Source organism: Scyliorhinus canicula, chromosome 5 (assembly GCF_902713615.1).
Source record: "Scyliorhinus canicula chromosome 5, sScyCan1.1, whole genome shotgun sequence".
NCBI lineage: Eukaryota > Metazoa > Chordata > Chondrichthyes > Carcharhiniformes > Scyliorhinidae > Scyliorhinus > Scyliorhinus canicula.
In genome coordinates, this window is record NC_052150.1 from 4,183,449 (window position 1) to 4,204,736 (window position 21,288).

General features: G+C 46.9%; 1 protein-coding gene across 6 annotated transcripts in view; it reads right to left on the reverse strand.

The window, feature by feature from the left end:
* The window catches only part of LOC119965742 (cadherin-12-like), a 722,197-nt gene that overhangs the window by 138,716 nt on the left and 562,193 nt on the right, over positions 1–21,288 (reverse strand). For all 6 annotated transcript variants that reach the window (XM_038796516.1, XM_038796515.1, XM_038796521.1 and 3 more), the window contains one exon: positions 17,011–17,264. In XM_038796516.1, coding sequence (XP_038652444.1) covers positions 17,011–17,264 — 254 coding nt within the window. The remainder of the gene's footprint in view (positions 1–17,010; positions 17,265–21,288) is intronic.

The window sequence follows — 21,288 nt, forward strand, 5'->3', positions numbered from 1 at the left end:
GAAAGTAAGGAGGCATGGGATAGTGGGAAATTTGGCCAGTTGGATAACAAACTGGCTAACCGATAGAAGACAGAGAGTGGTGGTGGATGGCAAATATTCAGCCTGGAGCCCAGTTATCAGTGGCGTACCGCAGGGATCAGTTCTGGGTCCTCTGCTGTTTGTGATTTTCATTAACGACTTGGATGAGGGAGTTGAAGGGTGAGTCAGTAAATTTGCAGATGATACGAAGATTGGTGGAGTTGTGGATAGTAAGGAGGGCTGTTGTCGGCTTCAAAGAGACATAGATAGAATGCAGAGCTGGGCTGAGAAGTGGCAGATGGAGTTTAACCCTGACAAGTGTGAGGTTGTCCATTTTGGAAGGACAAATATGAATGCGGAATACAGGGTTAATGGTAGGGTTCTTGGCAATGTGGAGGAGCAGAGAGATCTTGGGGTCTATGTTCATAGATCTTTGGAAGTTGCCACTCAAGTGGATAGAGCTGTGAAGAAGGCCTATGGTGTGCTAGCGTTCATTAGCAGAGGGATTGAATTTAAGAGCCGTGAGGTGATGATGCAGCTGTACAAAACCTTGGTCAGGCCACATTTGGAGTACTGTGTGCAGTTCTGGTCACCTCATTTTAGGAAGGATGTGGAAGCTTTGGAAAAGGTACAAAGGAGATTTACCAGGATGTTGCCTGGAATGGAGAGTAGGTCATACGAGGAAAGGTTGAGGGTGCTAGACCTTTTCTCATTAGAACGGAGAAGGATGAGGGGCGACTTGATAGAGGTTTATAAGATGATTAGGGGAATAGATAGAGTAGACAGTCAGAGACTTTTTCCCCGGGTGGAACACACCATTACAAGGGGACATAAATTTAAGATAAATGGTGGAAGATATAGAGGGGATGTCAGAGGTAGGTTCTTTACCCAGAGAGTAGTGGGGGCATGGAATGCACTGCCTGTGGAAGTAGTTGAGTCGGAAAATTGGATTTTGGATAGGTACATGGATTAGGGTAGAATAATGGAGTGTAGGTTAACTTCTTAAAGGCAGCACGGTAGCATTGTGGATAGCACAATTGCTTCACAGCTCCAGGGTCCCAAGTTCGATTTCGACTTGGGTCACTGTCTGTGTGGAGTCTGCACATCCTCCCCGTGACTGCGTGGGTTTCCTCCGGGTACTCCGGTTTCCTCCCACAGTCCAAAGATGTGCAGGTTGGGTGGATTGGCCATGAAAAATTGTCCAAAATTCTATGATTAACCTAGGACAAAAGTTCGGCGTAACATCGTGGGCCGAAGGGCCTGTTCTGTGCTGTATTTCTCTATCTATCTCTAAGTGTAAATAGCCTCTGCCTGGGATAACCTCTCCCTCCTCCATATTCTGTTGCAAGAGGTGAAAGGATAATCTCCGTGCACCTTCTCTGATCCTTCTTTATCTGATCTGTCCCTGAGTGGAATCCTCCTGATAAATGATTATGATCCCTTTGCCTGACACTGATCCTGACTTTAGACGCATTGTCATCACTTTTTAACGTCAGATTATTTCTTTGGATATGTGGAACCTACAGAAATAGTTAACCAATATCCAGGCGACATTATTTGATTCCTTCACTTAAAGTTGCTGAACTTTACAACTGCTGGATTGAACAAACATAAATCCAAGCCACCAGCCAACATCAGGGTTAAAGAACATTGGCTGCTGTAAATGCAATGCAGAGGGAGTGAAGATAATTCATAAGATATGTGGATTCCAAAACTGTCTTGGAATCCTGGAATGAATATTGATTATTCAGAATGATCAACAGTCCACAAATGCTTATGTTCCCCACGGTTGTTTTAATTGGGAAGAACAGATGGATGATTATACTGAGCCTTTTCATGTGGAATAGGACAACACTTGAAGGGCTTCAAAATCCAGAAATGTTCTGATTATCCAGCATTGGATTATTTTCACTTCTGGATGCTGCTTAACTGAGGGGACCAAAGGGGAACAAAAGAGGCCAACAGTGAAACAATAATTAGTAAAAAATATGGAAACGAGACTGGGAAACATTTTAATTGATCTATGGTAAAGGCACATCAGGGACTTGTTTTTATAAGAAATCCAACCAGATGATTCAAAATTATTGAAGGAAGAAATGTGAAGGAGAATCTGTCCAGTGTAAATGGTACCGAGTCGAGGTAGTGTGCTATAAGTTTGCACATGGCTAAATATTCTATCATTAAAAATTACTCAACTAACTTGAAGTGGCAAAACCCATGCACTTTAATTCTACACGCTAATCTTTTATGTGGGACTTTATCAAAAGCCTTCTGAAAGTCCAAGTAAACCACATCCATTGGCTCCCCCTCATCAACTCTACTAGTTACATCCGCAAAGAATTCCAGTAGATTTGTCAAGCATTACCCTTCCACAAAGCCATGCTGACTCTATCTGATCCTGCCGCTGTTTTCCAAGTACTCTGCTATAAAAACCTTGATAATGGATTTTAGATTTTTCCCCACTACCGAGGTCAGGCTGACTGGTTTCTAATTCCCTGTTCCCACTCGGCCTGCCTTTTGAAATGATGGGGTGACATTAGCTATTTTCCATTCTGTGGTAATGTTCCAGAGTCTACAGAATCTTGAAAGATGACCAGCAAAGCCTCCTCTATTCTTCGGGCCACTTCCTTAACCTCACTGGGGTGTAGATTATCAAGCCCTGGGGATTTATCGGCCTTCAATCCCATCAACTTTCCCCAAAGCATTTCTCCACTAAGTCTGATCTCCTTCACTTCCTCCCAATCGCTGTACCCCTGTGTTCCCGAACATTTCTGGTATGTTATTTGCATCCTCCATTGTGAAGACAGAACCAGAGTATGTATTTTGTTTGGTCAGCCAATTCTTTGTTCAACGTTATACATTCCCATTTCGGACTGTAAGGGACATTCATTTGTCTTCACCAATCTTTTTCTCTTCACGTGGATGTAGAAACTTTTGCAGTCAGTTGATATGCTCCCTCCAACTTACTCTTCGGCTCTATTTTCCACTTCTTAATCAATCCATTGGTCCTCCTTTGCTGAATTATTAGCTGTTCCCAATCCTCAGACATGTTGCTTTTTTTGCCAATTTGTACGCTTCTTTCTTACTCCCATATCTCTAATTTCCCTTTTAAGCCATGGTGTGGCCATTTTCCCCCTTTTACTTTTGTGCCAGACAGGAATAAACAATTGTTGGAGTTCACTCATGAATGTTTGCCATTTCTCATCCACCGTCATCCCTTTCAGTAATATTTCCTGATCCATCATATCCAACCCCCACGCTTCATATCGTTATAGTCTCCTTTATTTAGATTCAGGACCCTAGTCTCAGAATCTACTGTGTCACTTTCCGCTTTGATGAAACATGTTGTCACATTATGGTCGTTCATAGAATTTACAGCGGAGAAGGAGGTCATTTGGCCCATCGAGCCTCCACCGGCCCCTGGAACGAGCATGTTACCCAAGGCCAAACCTCCACCCTATCCCCGTAACCTAGCAACCCCACCCAACCTTTTTTGAACACTAAGGGCAATTTAGCATGGCCAATCCACCTAACCTGCACATCTTTGGACTGCGGGAGGAAACCGGAGCACCCGGAGGAAACCCACGCAGACATGGGGAGAACTTGCAGACTCCGCACCGACAATGAACCAATCCAGGAATCGAACCTGGGACCCTGGAGCGGTGAAGCAACTGTGCTAATCACTGTGCTACCGTGCCCCCCCCCCCCCCCCAAGGGATCTCACATATCATCCCCAAGGGATCTCGCACAGCTAGACTTCCCATGATTCCTTTCTCATTGCACAGTACAAAGTCTAGGATGGCTGTTCTCTAGCCGGTTCCTCACATATTGGCCCAGCAAACCATCCTGTATACACTCCAGGAATTCCTTCTTTATGGTATTGTGACTAATTTGACTTGCCCAATCTATAAGAAGATTATAATCACCCATAATTACAGATACTCCTCAATTGCATGCATCTCTAATTTCCTTTTTAATGCCATTCCCAACATCACCACAGCAGTTTGGCGGTCTATATACAACCACCATTAACGTTTTTTGCCCCTTGACGGCTCTCAGCTCCATCAATGCAGATTCCACATTGTCAGACCTAATATCTTTCCTCCCTATTGCGTTAATGTCCTCTTTATACAAACAGTGTACACGTGAAATCATAATCCAATTGTTCAATCCAATCCCAAGCCAGGAGGCTGCTGTGTTGTTAATTTGTGATGCTAAGATTTGCCGACAATATTAACCAGTTCACTATGATGGGAGATTCAGATCAGAACCTTTGAATATTAAATGTCCATTGCAGTAAAAAGTGAAAATTAAGTAGGTCGCACTTGAATCCTTTTGATCAAAATCAAAATACTGCACTTACTCATAACTCACCAACTAAACATGACAGAAAAAATCAAGTCTGGTGCATTCAGGTGGAAATCAATTTGTAACAGTGTGATCAGCTAACATTTACTGCCAAACAATCCCTGCAGCCCAGAAGAGTTAATTGCACAAGTTTGGAGTCTCACTCCTTCAGCATGTGGGTGGCACGGTAGCACAGTAGTTAGCACTGTTGCTTCACGCTCCAGGCTCCCAGGTTCGATTCCTGGCTTGGGTCACTGTCTGTGCGCAGTCTGCACGTCCTCCCCGTGTCTGCTTGGGTTTCCTCCGGGTGTTTTGGTTTCCTCCCACAGTCCAAAGATGTGCAGGTTAGGTTGATTAGCCAGGCTAAATTGCCCTTAGTGTCCAAGGGGCGGATCCCGCAGTGCCAACCTGGGCCACAATGTAGCCCGGTGGACCTGGTTGGGCATGGGCGTATGCACCATGGGCAGCAGGAGAGAGGGCACCAGCAGAAAGGGCAGCAGCAGAGCGGGCAGCAGCAGAGAGGGCGGCAGCAGAGAGGGCATCAGCAGAGAGGGCAACAGCGGAGCGGACAGCAGCAGAGAGGGCATCAGCAGAGTGGGCAGCAGCGGAGTGGGCAGCAGCAGAGTGGGCAGCAGCGGAGCGGGCAGCAGCGGAGCGGGCAGCAGCGGGGCAGGATGAAGAGCCAGATGCCTAACAGGCCGAGGAGATGCCAAGAAGGTGCCACATGAGGCCTTGCGTGTACCGGCACCACTTGTCATTCGAGGACCTGCCGGGTGGCAGGGGGTGTTGTCGGGGAGGGGGGGGGGGGGGGGGGGGGGGGGCTTGATGTGTGTCATTGTGTCATAGGGAACTGCAACTCAGTAGGGTCACACTTCGCCGCCCATAGCCAAACTCCACCTCGGCGACCTCTCTTTCCTCTGGTTCTCCAACCACGTCCATGTCCCCCTGCTCAGCAGCGGTGAGGGGCCGCAGGTCCATCGGTCCGTCTCTCGTCTTCTCCCGCTTCCCGCAGTTGTGCACAGCCTTCTCCTGGGGTGTGGGGGTGGGGATAGAAAGCAGCAGTGTGAGGCAGTCTGATGCAAACAGCCTGAGGGGTGGGTAGCTGGTGGCCTCAGTGGCCAGGGTATCCGGCCATGGCGGCTGGTATGGGTGCAGTGTGCGGGTTCATCGTCCTCCTGGTGGGGGGTGAGGGGGGGGGGGGGGGGCGTTGGGTGTGTGGGACAGGGGTTGGTGCCAGGGGCACAGTGTTATCTACTCACCCTGGCCACCCTGAGGTGGTTGTGCAGCTTTTTCCGTCTCTGCTACCCCGTCCGGACGGTGTTGGCAACGGCACTCATTGCCGCTGCCACGTGCGCCCAGGCACGGCGAATGGTGGTGGCTGCAGGGTACAGGGTCACCCTCCTCTCCTCCATGGCGTCCAAGAGTGTCTCGAGCCCTGTGTCCGCGAACATTGGTGCCGTTCTCCTTACTGCCATCTTGTTGGGTGGGATAGAGTGTGTGGGGGGAGTGCAGTGTGTATCTGCGGCTGCAGCGTGTCAGCCTTTCAGTGTGAATCGTGAAACTGACGACTCCCGCACCATTTCTCATTGGAATCGTTTGTGTTCCACGTGATGCCGGTGCTAGCCCCTCAACAGTAATAGTGTTATAGCCAGTTTTCCTGCCATGAACGTCCACAAATTCTGCATTGGCGTTAACACTTTGCCTCAGAAACTGAGAAACACGCCCCAGATCTTCTGAATTTGCTTCTAAATGATTGTGGTCGTCAAAGACGCTTTCATGATGTCACTTCAACATATCAGTTTGACTATTCCGTGTAATTCCTGTCGTGACCAATAAAGATGTGAATGGTGAATGTAAATGCCACTGCCCACACACACTTCCTTCAGGAATGTTGGGCAGAATATAAACGCAGGGTGAAATATGGTTTTCCTTAAGAGACCTCAAAGTGAATAGGGAAAAATCTCAAATTAAACGATTATTAGGGCCCCATTAAAATGCAACACAAGGATAGCACGGTGGCTCAGTGGGTTAGCCCTGCTGCCTCACGGCGCCGAGGTCCCAGGTTCGATCCCGGCTCTGGGTCACTGTCCGTGTGGAGTTTGCACATTCTCCCCGTGTTTGCGTGGGTTTAACCCCCACAACCCAAAGATGTGGAAGGTAGGTGGATTGGCCAGGCCAAATTGCCCCTTAATTGGAAAAAATTGATTGGGTACTCTAAATTTATAAAAAATTAAATTAAAAAAATGCAATACAAAATACTCGATGAATATAATTAGTCTATCACGATAATCCCAAATTGGCCATAATAGATTAATTCAGGAATATTTGAACAGATTGGAATGTTGTGTGGAGAAGTAGATTGTTGATAACGGAGTGTATTAAATCAGAGGCAAACAGTGCTGTTACGGATATTTACATAACAATTCTATAGTTTTGTTTAGTTACTCTTGGGAATCAGGAAGAATCAATGAAAACACTTCCTTCGGTGACTAAATTGGTCGAAGAGATTGCTCATCATCTGTTGAGGGAGCAGAATAGATGGTTCAATGATCACTTCCCTTTGATGTTTTATGATGCTTGTTATGGTTCCAGTTGATGCTCTAACTGGACGGGAAGATCCCAGAATGGAACTCTGCCTCAAAAGATCACAGCTTTTATATATATTTTATAAACATGAAGGTACAGCGTCAGAGGACCGCTAATTAGTTTGAACAACAAGAAAAATACACTTATTAAACATGAAAGAATTGGATTCTGATAGAATACAGCTATACTCCCGCATTCGTTTAATAATTAGACACACGGTTTAGGATTAACATGGATTACACAGTATATCTTAATTTATAATGGTCTCATCCACGCAAAGTGCCATTTAATCGCAGAAGTTGACTGTGGCTAAGTCCATGCACGCCGCTCTGAACCCAAGATGCTGTCTGTGGATTTCACCTCAGAAATGCCCCCAAATCATTGTCACGTGAGAATTTCCAAACTCCACTCCCACGAACATACTTCAAAATCTTCTCCCATAAGTATGCTGTTCCTTAGCGGTTTGCATTCTGAAATCCAAACCAGCTTTTCCAAATGACAGTTATAAACATAAGTTCCCCTCCACTTGTAACTGTGAATCCAGGCCAGTATTTTAGAACAAATCCTTTTCAGGATTTCTTTGTCTTGACTGCTGTGCAAATTGCTCACAATTGCTTTAACTCTCAATTCCCAGACTGTATTAAAATGGCATCAGGCATTTGACTTACCCTTGAAGGCTGTTGGGCCAATTTAAATCTGGTTACTGATATTGTTTCTTTGTCTCAGATCACTTTGCTTCCTCTTCCTTGAATTCTTCTCAGCCACACCTTGGTCTCTGAATTTATTCCAGACTTCTTAGACACATCTCTTCCTTTCTCAAATTTCCTTAACGAGCTGGACTTTGGATCTCCAGCATCTGCTTTCTTATCCATTGCTCCATAGTATGGTGTTTCATCTAGCAAGGCCGAGGGAGATGTTCGCTCTTTAGCCTTCTAAAGTTGACTGCTTCAAGAACAGCTGTGAGAGCTATTCTCTCTCTCACTACCTATCTCCAACTGCAATCAAATTAGCTAAAATAAAACTAAAGGTTTCTCTATCTCACAAGGTCCCAGTTTCTACGGAGCCAGTGCTCATTTATTTATTCTTCACACTGTAGCCCTCTCTAAACACAACTAAAACACAGTTGGAGCTTAAACAACCCCCACATGTAAAAACAAAACCTTTGTCCAACATGAATCTGACTGTAGGTTTTACCCTTCCAGGCACACCAGCATTAAATTGAACCCACTTAAACCCACTTAAAACAAAATATCGTTCTTAACTCAAAATAGCCAATTTGATTCTGAGACCCTGGTAAGGTAAGTAAGTAATTTTTATTTATATTCATTTTTATTTTTATTAACTTTTCAAATTGTGTGTGTGTGGAGGGGGGGGAGATATCACAGTAAAGCTGTGACCTGATTGGGAATCTACACTAAATTTAAAAATTAAGCATTGTTAAACTAATTAAACATAATTAATTATTACTTAATTATAATTAAAAGGGGCTTCTAAGCCAGAGATCGGAGAGTACTGTATTTAGCTTTCACATTTATAGTAGAAATTTAGTGATAGGAAACATATAGTTAACAGTAACTTGGGTGGCACATTGGCACAGTGGTTAGCATTGCTGCCTATGGCGCTGAGGACCCAGGTTCCAATCCTGGTTCTGTCCATGCAGAGTTTGCACATTCTCCCGTGCCTGCCTGGGTTTCACCCCCACAACCCAAAGATGTGCAGAGTAGGGGGATTGGCCACGCTAAATTGCCCTTAATTGGAAAAAAATAATTAGGTACTCGAAATTTATTTTAAAAAACAGTAACTTTTTTTAAAACTTTTAAATTTAATTTACTAATTAATTGGCACAATGTTAATTAGAGGGGTGCAGTGCTCTGACTGTGAGACTTGGCAGGTCCGGGAGGCTTCCAGCATCCCGATTGGCTTCATCTGCAGAAAGTGCCCCCAACTAGAGCTCCTCACAGACCGCATGGTTCGGTTGGAGCAGCAGTTGGATGCACTTAGGAGCATGCAGGTGGTGGAAAGCGTCATAGATAGCAGTTATATAAATGTGGTCACATCCAAGGTGTAGGCAGAGAAATGGGTGACCACCAGAAAGGGCAGGCAGTCAGTGCAGGAATCCCCTGTGGTTGTCGCCCTCTTGAACAGGTATACCCCTTTGGATACTGCCGGGGGGGATAGCCTATCAGGGGAAAACAGCAGCAGCCAGAGCAGTGGCTGCCCGGCTGGCTCTGATGTTCAGCAGGGAGGGTCAAAGCGCAGAAGAGCAATAGTCATAGGGGACTCTATTGTCAGGGGCACGGATAGGTGCTTCTGTGGACGTGAAAGAGACTCCACGATGATATGTTGCCTCCCTGGTGCCAGGGTCCAGGATGTCCCCGAACGGGTAGCGGGCATCATAAAGGGGGAGGGCAAACAGGCAGAGGTCATTGTACATATTGGTACTAACGGCATAGGCAAGAAGGGGCATGAGGTCCTGCAGCAGGAGTTCAGGGAGCTAAGCAGAAAGTTAAAAGACAGGACCTCTAGGGTTGTAATCTCGCGATTACTCCCTGTGCCACGTGCCTATGAGGCTAGAAATAGGAAGATAGAGCAGCTAAACACGTGGCTAAACAGCTGGTGTAGGAGTGAGGGTTTCCGTTATCTGGACCACTGGGAGCTCTTCCGGGGCAGGTGTGACCTGTATAAGAAGGACGGGTTGCATCTAAACTGGAGAGACATAAATATCCTGGCCGTGAGGTTTGCTAGTGTCACACGGGACGGTTTAAACTAGTATGGCAGGGGGGTGGGTAACGGAGCAATAGGTCAGAAGGTGAAAACGTTGAGGGAGAACTAGGGAATAGGGCCAGTATGGCTCTGAGGAAGAGCAGACAGGGAGATGTTGCTGAACACAGTGGGTCTGGTGGCCTGAGGTGCATATGTTTTAATGCAAGAAGTATTATGGGTAAGGCAGATGAACTTAGAGCTTGGATTAGTACTTGGAACTATGATGTTGTTGTCATTACAGAGACCTGGTTGAGGGAAGGACAGGATTGGCAGCTAAACGTTCCAGGATTTAGATGTTTCAGGTGGGATAGAGGGGGATGTAAAAGGGGTGGCGGAGTTGCGCTACTGGTTAGGGAGAATATCACAGCTGTACTATGGGAGGACCCCTCAGAGGGCAGTGAGGCTATATGGGTAGAGATCAGAAATAAGAAGGGTGCAGTCACAATGTTGGGGGGTTACTACAGGCCTCCCAACAGCCAACAGAAGGTAGAGGAGCAGATAGGTAGACAGATTTTGGAAACGAGTAAAAACAACAGGGTTGTTGTGATGGGAGACTTCAACTTCCCCAATAGTGACTGGGACTCACTTAGTGCTAGGGGCCTGGACGGGGCAGAGTTTGTAAGGAGCATCCAGGAGGGCTTCTTAAAACAATATGTAGACAGTCCAACTAGGGAAGGGGCTGTACTGGACCTGGTATTGGGGAATACGCCCGGCCAGGTGGTAGAAGTTTCAGTAGGGGAGCATTTCGTGAACAGTGGCCACAATTCAGTAAGTTTTAAAGTGCTGGTGGACAGGGATAAGAGTGGTCCTAGGATGAATGTGCTAAATTGGGGGGAGGCTAATTATAACAATATTAGGCGGGAACTGAAAAACCTAGATTGGGGGCGGATGGTTGAGGGTAAATCAATATCTAACATGTGGGAAGCTTTCAAGTGTCAGTTGAAATGAATTCAGGACCGGCATGTTCCTGTGCGGAAGAAAGATAAATACGGCAAATTTCGGGTACCTTGGATAACAAGAGATATTGTAGACCTTGTCAAAAAGAAAAAGGAGGCATTTGTCAGGGCTCGAAGGCTAGGAACAGACAAAGCCTTTGTGGAATATAAGGAAAGTAGGAAGGAACTTCAGCAAGGAGTCAGGAGGGCTAAAAGGGGTCACGAAAAGTCATTGGTAAATAGGGTTAAGGAAAACCCCAAGGCTTTTTTACACGTACATCAAAAGCAAGAGGGTAGCCAGGGAAAGGGTTGGCCCACTAAGGACAGGCAAGGGAATCTATGTGTGGAGCCAGAGGAAATGGGCGAGGTACTAAATGAATACTTTACAGTATTCACCAAAGAGAAGGAATTGGTGGATGTTGAGTCAGGAGAAGGGTGTTTAGATAGCCTGGGTCACATTGAGAGCCAAAAAGGCGAGGTGTTGGGCGTCTTGAAAAATATTAAGGTAGATAAGTCCCCAGGGCCTGATGGGATCTACCACAGAATACTGAAGGAGACTAGAGAGGAAATTGCTGAGGCCATGACAGAAATCTTTGGATCCTCACCGTCTTCAGGTGATAGAACATTACAGCGCAGTACAGGCCCTTCGGCCCTCGATGTTGCGCCGTCCTCTGAAACCCCTCTAAAGTCCCTCTACACTATTCCCTTATCGTCCATATGCCTATCCAATGACCATTTGAATGTATTTAGTGCTGGCGAGTCCACTACTGTTGCAGGCAGGGCATTCCACGCCCTTACTACTCTTTGAGTAAAGAATCTACTTTGTTCTTATATCTGTCTCCCCTCAATTTAAAGCTATGTCCCCTCATGCTGGACATCACCACCCAAGGAAAAAGGCTCTCAATGTCCACCTTATCTAGGTGATATCGCGGAGGACTGGAGAATAGCCAATTTTGTTCCTTTGTTTAAGAAGGGTAGCAAGGATAATCCAGGGAACTACAGGCCGGTGAGCCTTACGTCACTGGTAGGGAAATTAGTGGAGAGAATTCTTCGAGACAGGATATACTCCTATTTGGAAGCAAATGGACGTATTTGTGAGAGGCAGCATGGTTTTGTGAAGGGGAGGTTGTGTCTCACGAACTTGATAGAGTTTTTCGAAGAGGTCACAAAGATGATTGATGCAGGTAGGGCAGTGGATATTGTCTATATGGACTTCAGTAAGGCCTTTGACAAAGTCCCTCATGGTAGACTGGTACAAAAGGTGAAGTCACACGGGATCAGGGGTGAGCTGGCAAGGTGGACACAGAACTGGCTAGGTCATAGAAGGCAGAGAGTAGCAATGGAAGGGTGCTTTTCTGATTGGAGGGCTGTGACTAGTGGTGTTTCACAGGGATCAGTGCTGGGACCTTTGCTGTTCAGAGTATATATAAATGATTTGGAGGAACTGGTCCGATCATTAAGTTTGCAGACGACACAAAGGTAGGTGGAATTGCGGATAGCGATGAGGACTGTCAGAGGATACAGCAGGATTTAGATCGTTTGGAGACTTGAGCGGAGAGATGGCAGATGGAGTTTAACCCGGACAAATATGAGGTAATGCATTTTGAAAGGTCTAATGCAGGTAGGGAATATACAGTGAATGGTAGAACCCTCAAGAGTATTGACAGTCAGAGAGATCTAGGTGTACAGGTCCACAGGTCATTGAAAGGGGCAACACGGGTGGAGAATGTAGTCAAGAAGGCATACGGCATGCTTGCCTTCATTGGCCGGGGCATTGAGTATAAAAATTGGCAAGTCATGTTGCAACTGTGTCGAACCTTAGTTAGGCCACACTTGAAGTATAGTGTTCAATTCTGGTCGCCACACTACCAGAAGGATGTGGAGGTGTTAGAGAGAATGCAGAATGTTGCCTGGTATGGAGGGCATTAGCTATGAGGAGCGGTTGAATAAACTCGGTTTGTTCTCACTGGAACGACGGAGGTTGAGGGGCAACCTGATAGAAGTCTACAAAATTATGAGGGGCATAGACAGAGTGGATAGCCAGAGGCTTTTCCCCAGGGTAGAGGGGTCAATTAATAGGGGGCATAGGTTTAAGGTGCGAGGGGCAAGGTTTAGAGGATATGTACGGGGCAAGTTTTTTACACAGAGGGTGGTGGGTGCCTGGAACTCGCTGCCGGAGGAGGTGCTGGAAGCAGGGACGATAGTGATATTTAAGGGGCATCTTGACAAATACATGAATAGTGCATGGTTGGCACTGGCTTGGAGAGCCGAAGGGCCTGTGCTGTACTTTTCTTTGTTCTTTGATTCATTTTCTCTTGGATTAAACCTTGATTGAATCACAAAGGCCCCGAATTCTCCAGTCCCCTAGTCGTGTGTTTCTTGATGGTGTACCGTTTGCTAGCAGCGGATTCTCCGTTCCCGCCACTATAGAACATAGAACATAGAACAGTACAGCACAGCACAGCACAGAACAGGCCCTTCGGCCCTCAATGTTGTGCCGAGCCATGATCACCCTACTCAAACCCACGTATACACCCTATACCCGTAACCCAACAACCCCCCCATTAACCTTACTTTTATTAGGACACTACGGGCAATTTAGCATGGCCAATCCACCTAACCCGCACATCTTTGGCCTGTGGGAGGAAACCGGAGCACCTGGAGGAAACCCACGCACACAGGGGGAGGACGTGCAGACTCCACACAGACAGTGACCCAGCCGGGAATCGAACCTGGGACCCTGGAGCTGTGAAGCATTTATGCTAACCACCATGCTACCCTGCTGCCCCTATCAATGGGATTTCCCACTGAAGACATCCCTTGCCGATATGAGACCCGCGGGCAGGAGTGCATCGCCGGCGCGAGCTGAATGGTTGGACAATTCTAGCTCAGATTACTATTGTGGATTTGAATAAACACTGCATTTCCTCAATGCTATCTTGTGAGTCTTGGGTTTTCTTGTGTGGAGGTTTATGCTATTTTGTTACATTTACACTTGTGAGAGCTCACTCTGTAAAATCTGGCTGCACGATTTAGATTTACCGACAGAACAAGAGAGCTCTTGCACTGCAGTTCATGTGTCCCTGCTTCTGAGCCAGCAGCTCCAGGTTTGATTCCCACCTCGGGACCTGATAGCCAAGGAAGATGCATTCAGAACTCAGCCAAGCAGCTTGAGTATCAGATGGAAAGCCTTTCAGCAAATGCCAATGGCAGGCCATAAGAACAAGAGAGTTTCCTGGTCAAACATGCAATAGAAATACATTTGGAGCCTTCACTGTATCTAACCATAGCTCCAGACTACAACATGTGTGCAAAAGTGGCCCAGCAACGAGGACTCCACGAGTGAGTGGTAACGCACCGACACACAACAAAACTTTAAAAAGTAATTCATTTGATATGAAGTAGTTTGGGATGCTGTGAGAATTTAACAAAGAAATACATGAAAAGTAAATTATTTCCATCTGGAAGCTGCTATGTCGGCAAGGGCTTTCAACCACTCAATAGAATGGGTTGAAATTTGCCTGACCAAGAAGGCACCCCACCAGCAGCGCAGTCTCACTAATGTCAAGAATTAACTATTGAAACACAGTCACTGCATTTTAACCAGTGATGATGAACCGCTCATTTCTGCCAAATGAAGCAATCATTACATTACACAAGAACAGAGAGATTTCAGGCGAGATTCTCTGACCCCCCCCCCGCCGGGTGGGAGAATCACCGGGGGTCGGCGTGAATCCTGCCCCCTCCGTACTCCAAATTCTCCCGCACCCCCAAAAAAATTGGCCCAGCGTGAGTCGCGCCGCCCGCCTCAGAGAATGACGGGGACCGGCGCAACTCAATGGGCCCCAGGGCTCCCTGAATTCTCAGGCCTTCGATGGGCTGAGGTCCCACCCGGTTTTTGCCAGTCTCGCCGGCGTAAATTGGAGTAAGCCCTTACTGGTGGGACTTGGCGGCGTAGGCGGCCTCTGGGGTTCTTGGGGGGGGGGGGGCACGGGGGGACCTGGCCCTGGGGGGGTGCCCCCACGGTGGCCTGGCCCGCGATTGGGGCCCACTAATCTGTGGGCAGGCCTGTGCCATGGGGGCATTCTATTGTTCTGCACTGGCGGCTCTACCAGTCCGCCATTGCCGGTGCGGAAATGAAGCCCTCTGCGCATGCACGGGGATGACACCAGCACACACTGGCGCTCCCGTGCATGTGCCAACTTGCGCCGTCCGGCCGAGGCCCTTTGCCGCTGGTTGGCATTGCGCCAAGCCCCTTTCCCACCGGCCAGCGGGGCGCAAACCACACTGGGGCGGGACTAGTCCCTGAAGGTGCGGAGGATTCCGCACATTTAGGGATGGCCTGATGCCGGAGTGGTTCACGCTACTCCACCCCCCCCCCCCCAGCCCCCCCCTCCAGCGCCCCACCCCCCTCCCCCCCGCCCCCCGCCCCGCCGAGTAAGGGAAAATCCCGCCCTTCATCTCAAACTTTATTTTCCATGGCTTTCCCCCCTTTGGCTCCGAGGGGAATGGTTTATTGCTGGGGTATTGTTGCACAAAACCCAGGGGCCCTTTTCTATATCTCACTCAAACGCTCATTATTTATTTTTGAGTATTGGAACAGATGGCCTGAAATTGTCGGGACTTCTTTTCAATCATTTGCTTGACATTTGCATTTCAAAGAAAATCCCTTCTATAATTTTCTATTGCACCTGCTACGGAAAAGAAAGAAAGAAATTGGAGCCTTTGTCATTGCTTAAGATGCTCTCAAATACTTTGCAACCAATGAACTACTTCTGAAGTGTCGTCACTCCTGCCATATTAATAAAAGTGGCAGCAAATTCCTGATGAGCAATGTCTCAGAAACAGCAAATGAAATGACCAATTGGCTCCATTGCCTCGGCGTTTCCAGCCCCGCCATTATGGGATCCGTTGTGGGAGATGCAGCGGAGATGGTGGGACCGGAAGATCCCGGCAGCAGGCCGGACAGGAAAATCCCAGCCGTTATCCTTGGTGGTGTCAGTCCTGGGAGGAATGTTGTCCAAGACCATGGGAGAATCATAGAATCATAAAATTTACAGTGTAGAAGGAGGCCATTCAGCCCATCGAGTCTGCACCAGCCCTTGGAAAGAGCACTCCACTTAAGCCCACGCCTCCTCGTTATCCCCGTAACCCAGTAACCCCACCTAACACTGCCCTTCTTCCGATATCACCACGGGATCATGCAGAGAAGGATGTAAGGATCTTGGTTTAACCTATTACTTAAAGTCACATTTGTTCAAAGGAATCCACCATTCTGGTCAATAATATCTACATTTGATGTGAAACACGATTGTCGTAATGTCGCATATAATATACAATCCTAGTTTTGCCCGTGTTCAGAACCATTTTACTCTTCCATAAGCCCAGCATGCACCATTCATTGGATCTATGGGTGGTTGGCTTTATAGGAAACCGAGACTGCTGAATGAAACCAAAAACCTAACTCTGCCCCAATTCAAATAAACCGGTCAATTCAAAATTCTGATGTTAACTCATCAAGCTGATACCCCAACTCAGTTTCGCTCTCCTTAGCTGCTGCCTAACCTCTTAATACCAGCGATTTCTCTTTTTTAAGATTTCCAGTATCAGCAATATTCCGCTCCTGAGTGAATTAATTGTACACTTTGAAACATTTCCCCTTGTCCCTTTGAACAAGTGACAAAAGGGAAATAATGTTCTTACAGGTTCAACTGTGCTGAAGTTCACAACCAATCCGGCTTATACATTCTTATATGTGACTTCTCAAAACATGCCTCAAACCGTTTCTTCCTCTTGCCAAAACTGATGGGAATGCCCACTATTTTAATAGGGACTCATAGAACTTCTGAAGCCCCATTCAAGCCAAGTGGACTGTGTTCATTAAGTGACAGGGTGTCTGCGGACATTCAGAATAAGATTGTTGAGTCTAGGCTGTGACCAAACCACCAGCTGTGTGTCTTTTGGTCATACAGCTGAACCGAAGAGCGAACCTGGAGGGTTTTTGAAATCGCAGTAAAGTTCTCACTGAGCTGCTTAAGAAAGCTCTCAAACACCCATCTTCCATATGGGCACACACTCAGCCTTACGAGGGAGGATAATCAGCCCCGCAGCCATCCCACTATCGTCAATTAATAATTAATTATTCTGTCACTGCAACTCCGATATATCATTAATGACACAGCTGGCATTTTCAACAAGATTCCTAAAACATTGTGTGGGCAGAATTATCAACTTGCAGAGTGTGAACAAGAACCAGTTTTTTTGAAAAAAAAATATTGCTACATTACCACAGTGACCACACTTCAAACGTACTTCATTGCAAATCTTTCTTTCAAAATTTGATTTGATGTTTTTGGCCTACCTGACAGGACTGTTGCTAACATCAGAATCCTGTGCTGTCACTGCTCCTATTATACGGCCCACATTGATATCTTCATAAACATCCATTACATAAAAAGATTTGCTGAATATCGGCGGCTCATCTACATCCAGGATGGTGATCTTCACAGTGGCTGTGTCTTTGAAAGGACCCATTGATTGAAAGCGTTCATCTGGATGGGGATCAATGGCATCTACTTTGAAGACGTATGATTTTTTATTTTCATAGTCCAACGGCTTTGGAAAGAAGATACACAATATCATGTAGTGGGGATAATTTAAATATGATATTAAAACCAAAATTGACTAACAAAGCAATCAACATTCAAAATAATGTTTGGTGTATTTCAAATAACTTAATAATCATAGAATCCCTACATGAAATGAAATGAAATGAAAATCGCTTATTGTCACGAGTAGGCTTCAATGAAGTTACTGTGAAAAGCCCCTAGTCGTCACATTCCGGCGCCTGTCCGGGGAGGCTGGTACGGGAATTGAACCGTGCTGCTGACCTGCTTGGTCTGCTTTAAAAGCCAGCGATTTAGCCCAGTGAGCTAAACCAGCCCCTATTGCAGAAGGAGGCCATTCAGCCCATCGATTCTGCACCAACCTTCTCCCTATCCCTGGAACCCCACCTAAACAGCACATCCTTGGACACGAAGGGGCAATTTTATCATGGCAAAATCCACCTAACCTGCACATTTTTGGACTGTGGGAGGAAACCGGAGCACCCGGAGGAAACCCACACAGACACAGGGAAAAAGTGCAAACTCCACATAGACAGTCACCCGAGGTTGGAATTGAACCCAGGACCCTGGTGCTGTAAGACAGCAGTGCTAACCAGTGTGCTACCGTGGCGCCCATTCTTCAGTCCAATCATTTCAAGTTTCATTTTTAACATTTCTATCACACACTGAATAAAATAAAAGAACATAAAAAATAAGAGTAGGAGAAGACAATTTGGCCCATTGAGCCTGCTCCAGCATTCTCTTTTTTTAATTAATTCACTCAAGGGATCTCGGCATTGTTGGTTAGGCCAGCATTTATTGCCCATCCCTTGGGAAGGAAGTCGTGAGCTGTCTTCTTGAACTTCTACAGCCCATGTGGTACAGGAGCAGTTCGGGAAGGAGTTCCAGGATTTTGACCCAGCGATGGTGAAGGAAAGGCAAAATATTTCAAAGTCAAGATGGTGAGTGGCTCAGAGCAGAATGTCTGGGTGGTGGTGTTCCCATGTATCTGCTGCCGTTGCTCTTCTAGATGGTAGGGACCATGGGTTTGGAAGGTGCGACCTAAGCAGCTTTGGTGAGTTCCTGCAGTGCATCCTGTAGATGACATACACTGTTGCTACAGTGCATTGGTGGGCGAGGGAGTAAATATATGTGGAAGTGGCAGCAATTAAACGGGCTGCTTTGTCCTGGATGATGTCACATTTCTTGAGTTTTGTTCTTGGAGACTGACCTCTTTGATGCTGGAAACCAAGATGTATCATCCACTCAGCACTTCTGGCTGAAGATGGTTGCAAATGCCTCATCTTTTGTCCTGAGGTACTGGACTCGCCCATCATTGAGGATGGGGATATTTGTGAAGCTTTCTCCTCCAGTGACTTGTTTAAATTTCCACCAACATTCATGGCTGGATATGGCAGGACTGCAGAGCTTAGCTCAGATCTGTTGCTTGTAAGATCACTTAGCTCTTGTCTATCACTTGCTGTTTGGCCCACAAATAGTCCTGTGCTGTAGCTTCACCAGGTTGATACCTCATTTTTCGGTATGCCTGATGCCATTACTGCTATACCCCCCTGCACTCTCCAATGAACCTGAGTTGAGGTGCTGGCTTGGTGGTGATGGTAGAGTGGGGGATAGTCCGGGCTTTGAGGTAACAGATTGTGGCCGAATAAAATTCTGCTGCTGCTGATGGCCCACAGCGCCTCATGGATGCCTAGTCTTAAGTTGCTAGATCTGCTTGAAATCTATCTGGGGTGGTAGTGCCACACAACATGATGGCGGGTATCCGCAATGTGAAGACAGAACTTAATCTCCACAAGGCCTGTGGGGTGGTCACCCGTGGACAGAAGCATCTGCAGCATGCAGATTGGTGAGGATGAGGTCAAGTATGTTTTTCTCGTCTTGGTTCCCTCACTGCAGTTCCAGTCTGGCAGCTCTGTCCTTTAGGACCTGGCCAGCTCCTTCTGTGGTGGTCCTACCAAGCCACTCTTGGTGTTGGACATTGAAACTCCCAGAATACATTCTGTGTCATTGCCTCCCTCAGTGCTTCCTCCAAGTGGTGTTCAACACGGGGGGTTGTCAGGGGGTTGGTGGGGTGGGGGGGGGGTTAGTGTTGATTGGGGGGGGGGGGGTGTTATGCGGTAAACAGCAGGAGTGTTCTTTGCCCCTGTTTGACCTGCCACCATTAGATGTCCTGGGATGGTTGCTGAGAACTCCCAGGGCAACCCCCTCCCGGCTGTATAGGACCTGCGACCACCTCTGCTGGGTCTGTCCTGTTGGTGAGACAGAACATACCTGTCTGGATGGTGGGTGGTGGATTCAGTTCAACCATGGCTGAACTTCTACCTCAAGACCACTTTCCCACACAGTCCCCATGTCCCTTGATTCCGTGACAGCCCTATAATCTATCTGTCCCAAATTGAATATAGTTACTGATGGAACATTCAAAAGTCTCTTATGGTAGAGAATTTCAAAGATTCACAACCATTATTAGTGAAGAAACTTTTCCTCACCTCTCTCCTAAATTACCAATCCTTACCCGAAGGCTGTGTTCCCTTGTCCTAGATTCTCCACAGTCACAGGATGGTGACAACACTGGGGGTTGGTCAGCTTAGTTGGCTGGACGGCTGGTTTGTGACGAACAGCGCGGGTTTGATTCCCCTATCAGCTGAGGTAATCCATGAGGCCTTCTTAACTTTGCCCGTTGCCTGAGGTGTGGTGACCCTCAATTTCCCCCAGTCACCTCTCCCGGTCATAAAGGGAGAGTAGTCTTTGGTCCTTGGGGCCGATAGTGACTTTTTCACAGCATAGAAGGAGACCATTTGAGCACGGAGCACAAGTGATTAGCACTGTGGCTTCACAACGCCAGGGACCCAGGTTCGATTCCCCGCTGGGTCACTGTCTGTGTGGAGTTTGCACGTTCTCCCCGTGTCTGCGTGAGTTTCCTCCGGGTGCTCCGGTTTCTACACAGTCCAAAGATGTGCAGGTTAGGTGGATTCGCCATGATAAATTGCCCTTAGTGACCATAAAAGGTTATTGGGTAACGGAGATAGGGTGGAAGTGAGGGTTTGGTTTGATGCAGATTCGATGGGCTGAATGGCCTCCTTCTGCACTGTACGTTCTATGTTCTATGTTCAATCATGTCTCTGCCATCTCTCTGTAAGAGCAAAGCGGTCGCTCTTCACCATGTTTTCCCACAGACATGTACTTTTATTCAAATAATTATCAAATTCTTCTTTTGAAAGCCAAGATTGAATCTGCCTCCACCACGCTCTTGGGCAGTGAATTCCCCACTCTAATGACCCAATCCATTCCTTGTGTCATAACTGGTTCTTTTGCCAATCAGGGTGTATCGGTCCCTCTGGCTCTTGGCACTTCTATCCATAGAACCACAGAATGCCTACAGTGCAGAAGGAGGCCATTCGGCCCATTGAGTCGACACCGACCCTCTGAAAGAGTACCCTGCCAGGGCCAACTTTCCCTTCCATCCCAGTAACCCCACCTAACCTGCACATCTTTGGACAGTGGGAGGAAACCGAAGCACCCGGAGGAAACCCATGCAGACACGGGGAGAAAGTGCAAACTCCGCACAGACAGGGAGCCAAGCCGGGAATTGAACCCGGGTCCCTGGCACTGTGAGGCAGCAGTGCTAACCACTGCGCAATCGTGCCGCCCCGTCATTGGAACAACTTCACTCCACCATTTCAGTGATCAGTTAAACATTGGCTCTGTTTCTCCCCACGGATGCTGAGAATTTCCAGCCTTTTCTGCCTTTATTTCAGATATGCGGCATCTGTGGTATTCCACTTTTATTAAAGTTAAAGGTAAGTTTGACTTTATCTCATGGCTTTTGGAATTCACAGGGTCAGGAGTTATGTGACAGTTTAATTGTTTATCTTTATGGCACACTTTGAGTTAATTCATCACACATTTAATATAAATGTATTTCCGCTTGTATATTTTTACAGATTTTAGACACAATTCTAACAGCAAAAGAAGAACTGGGAATGGATAGCAGTTAAAAATATGTTCATATC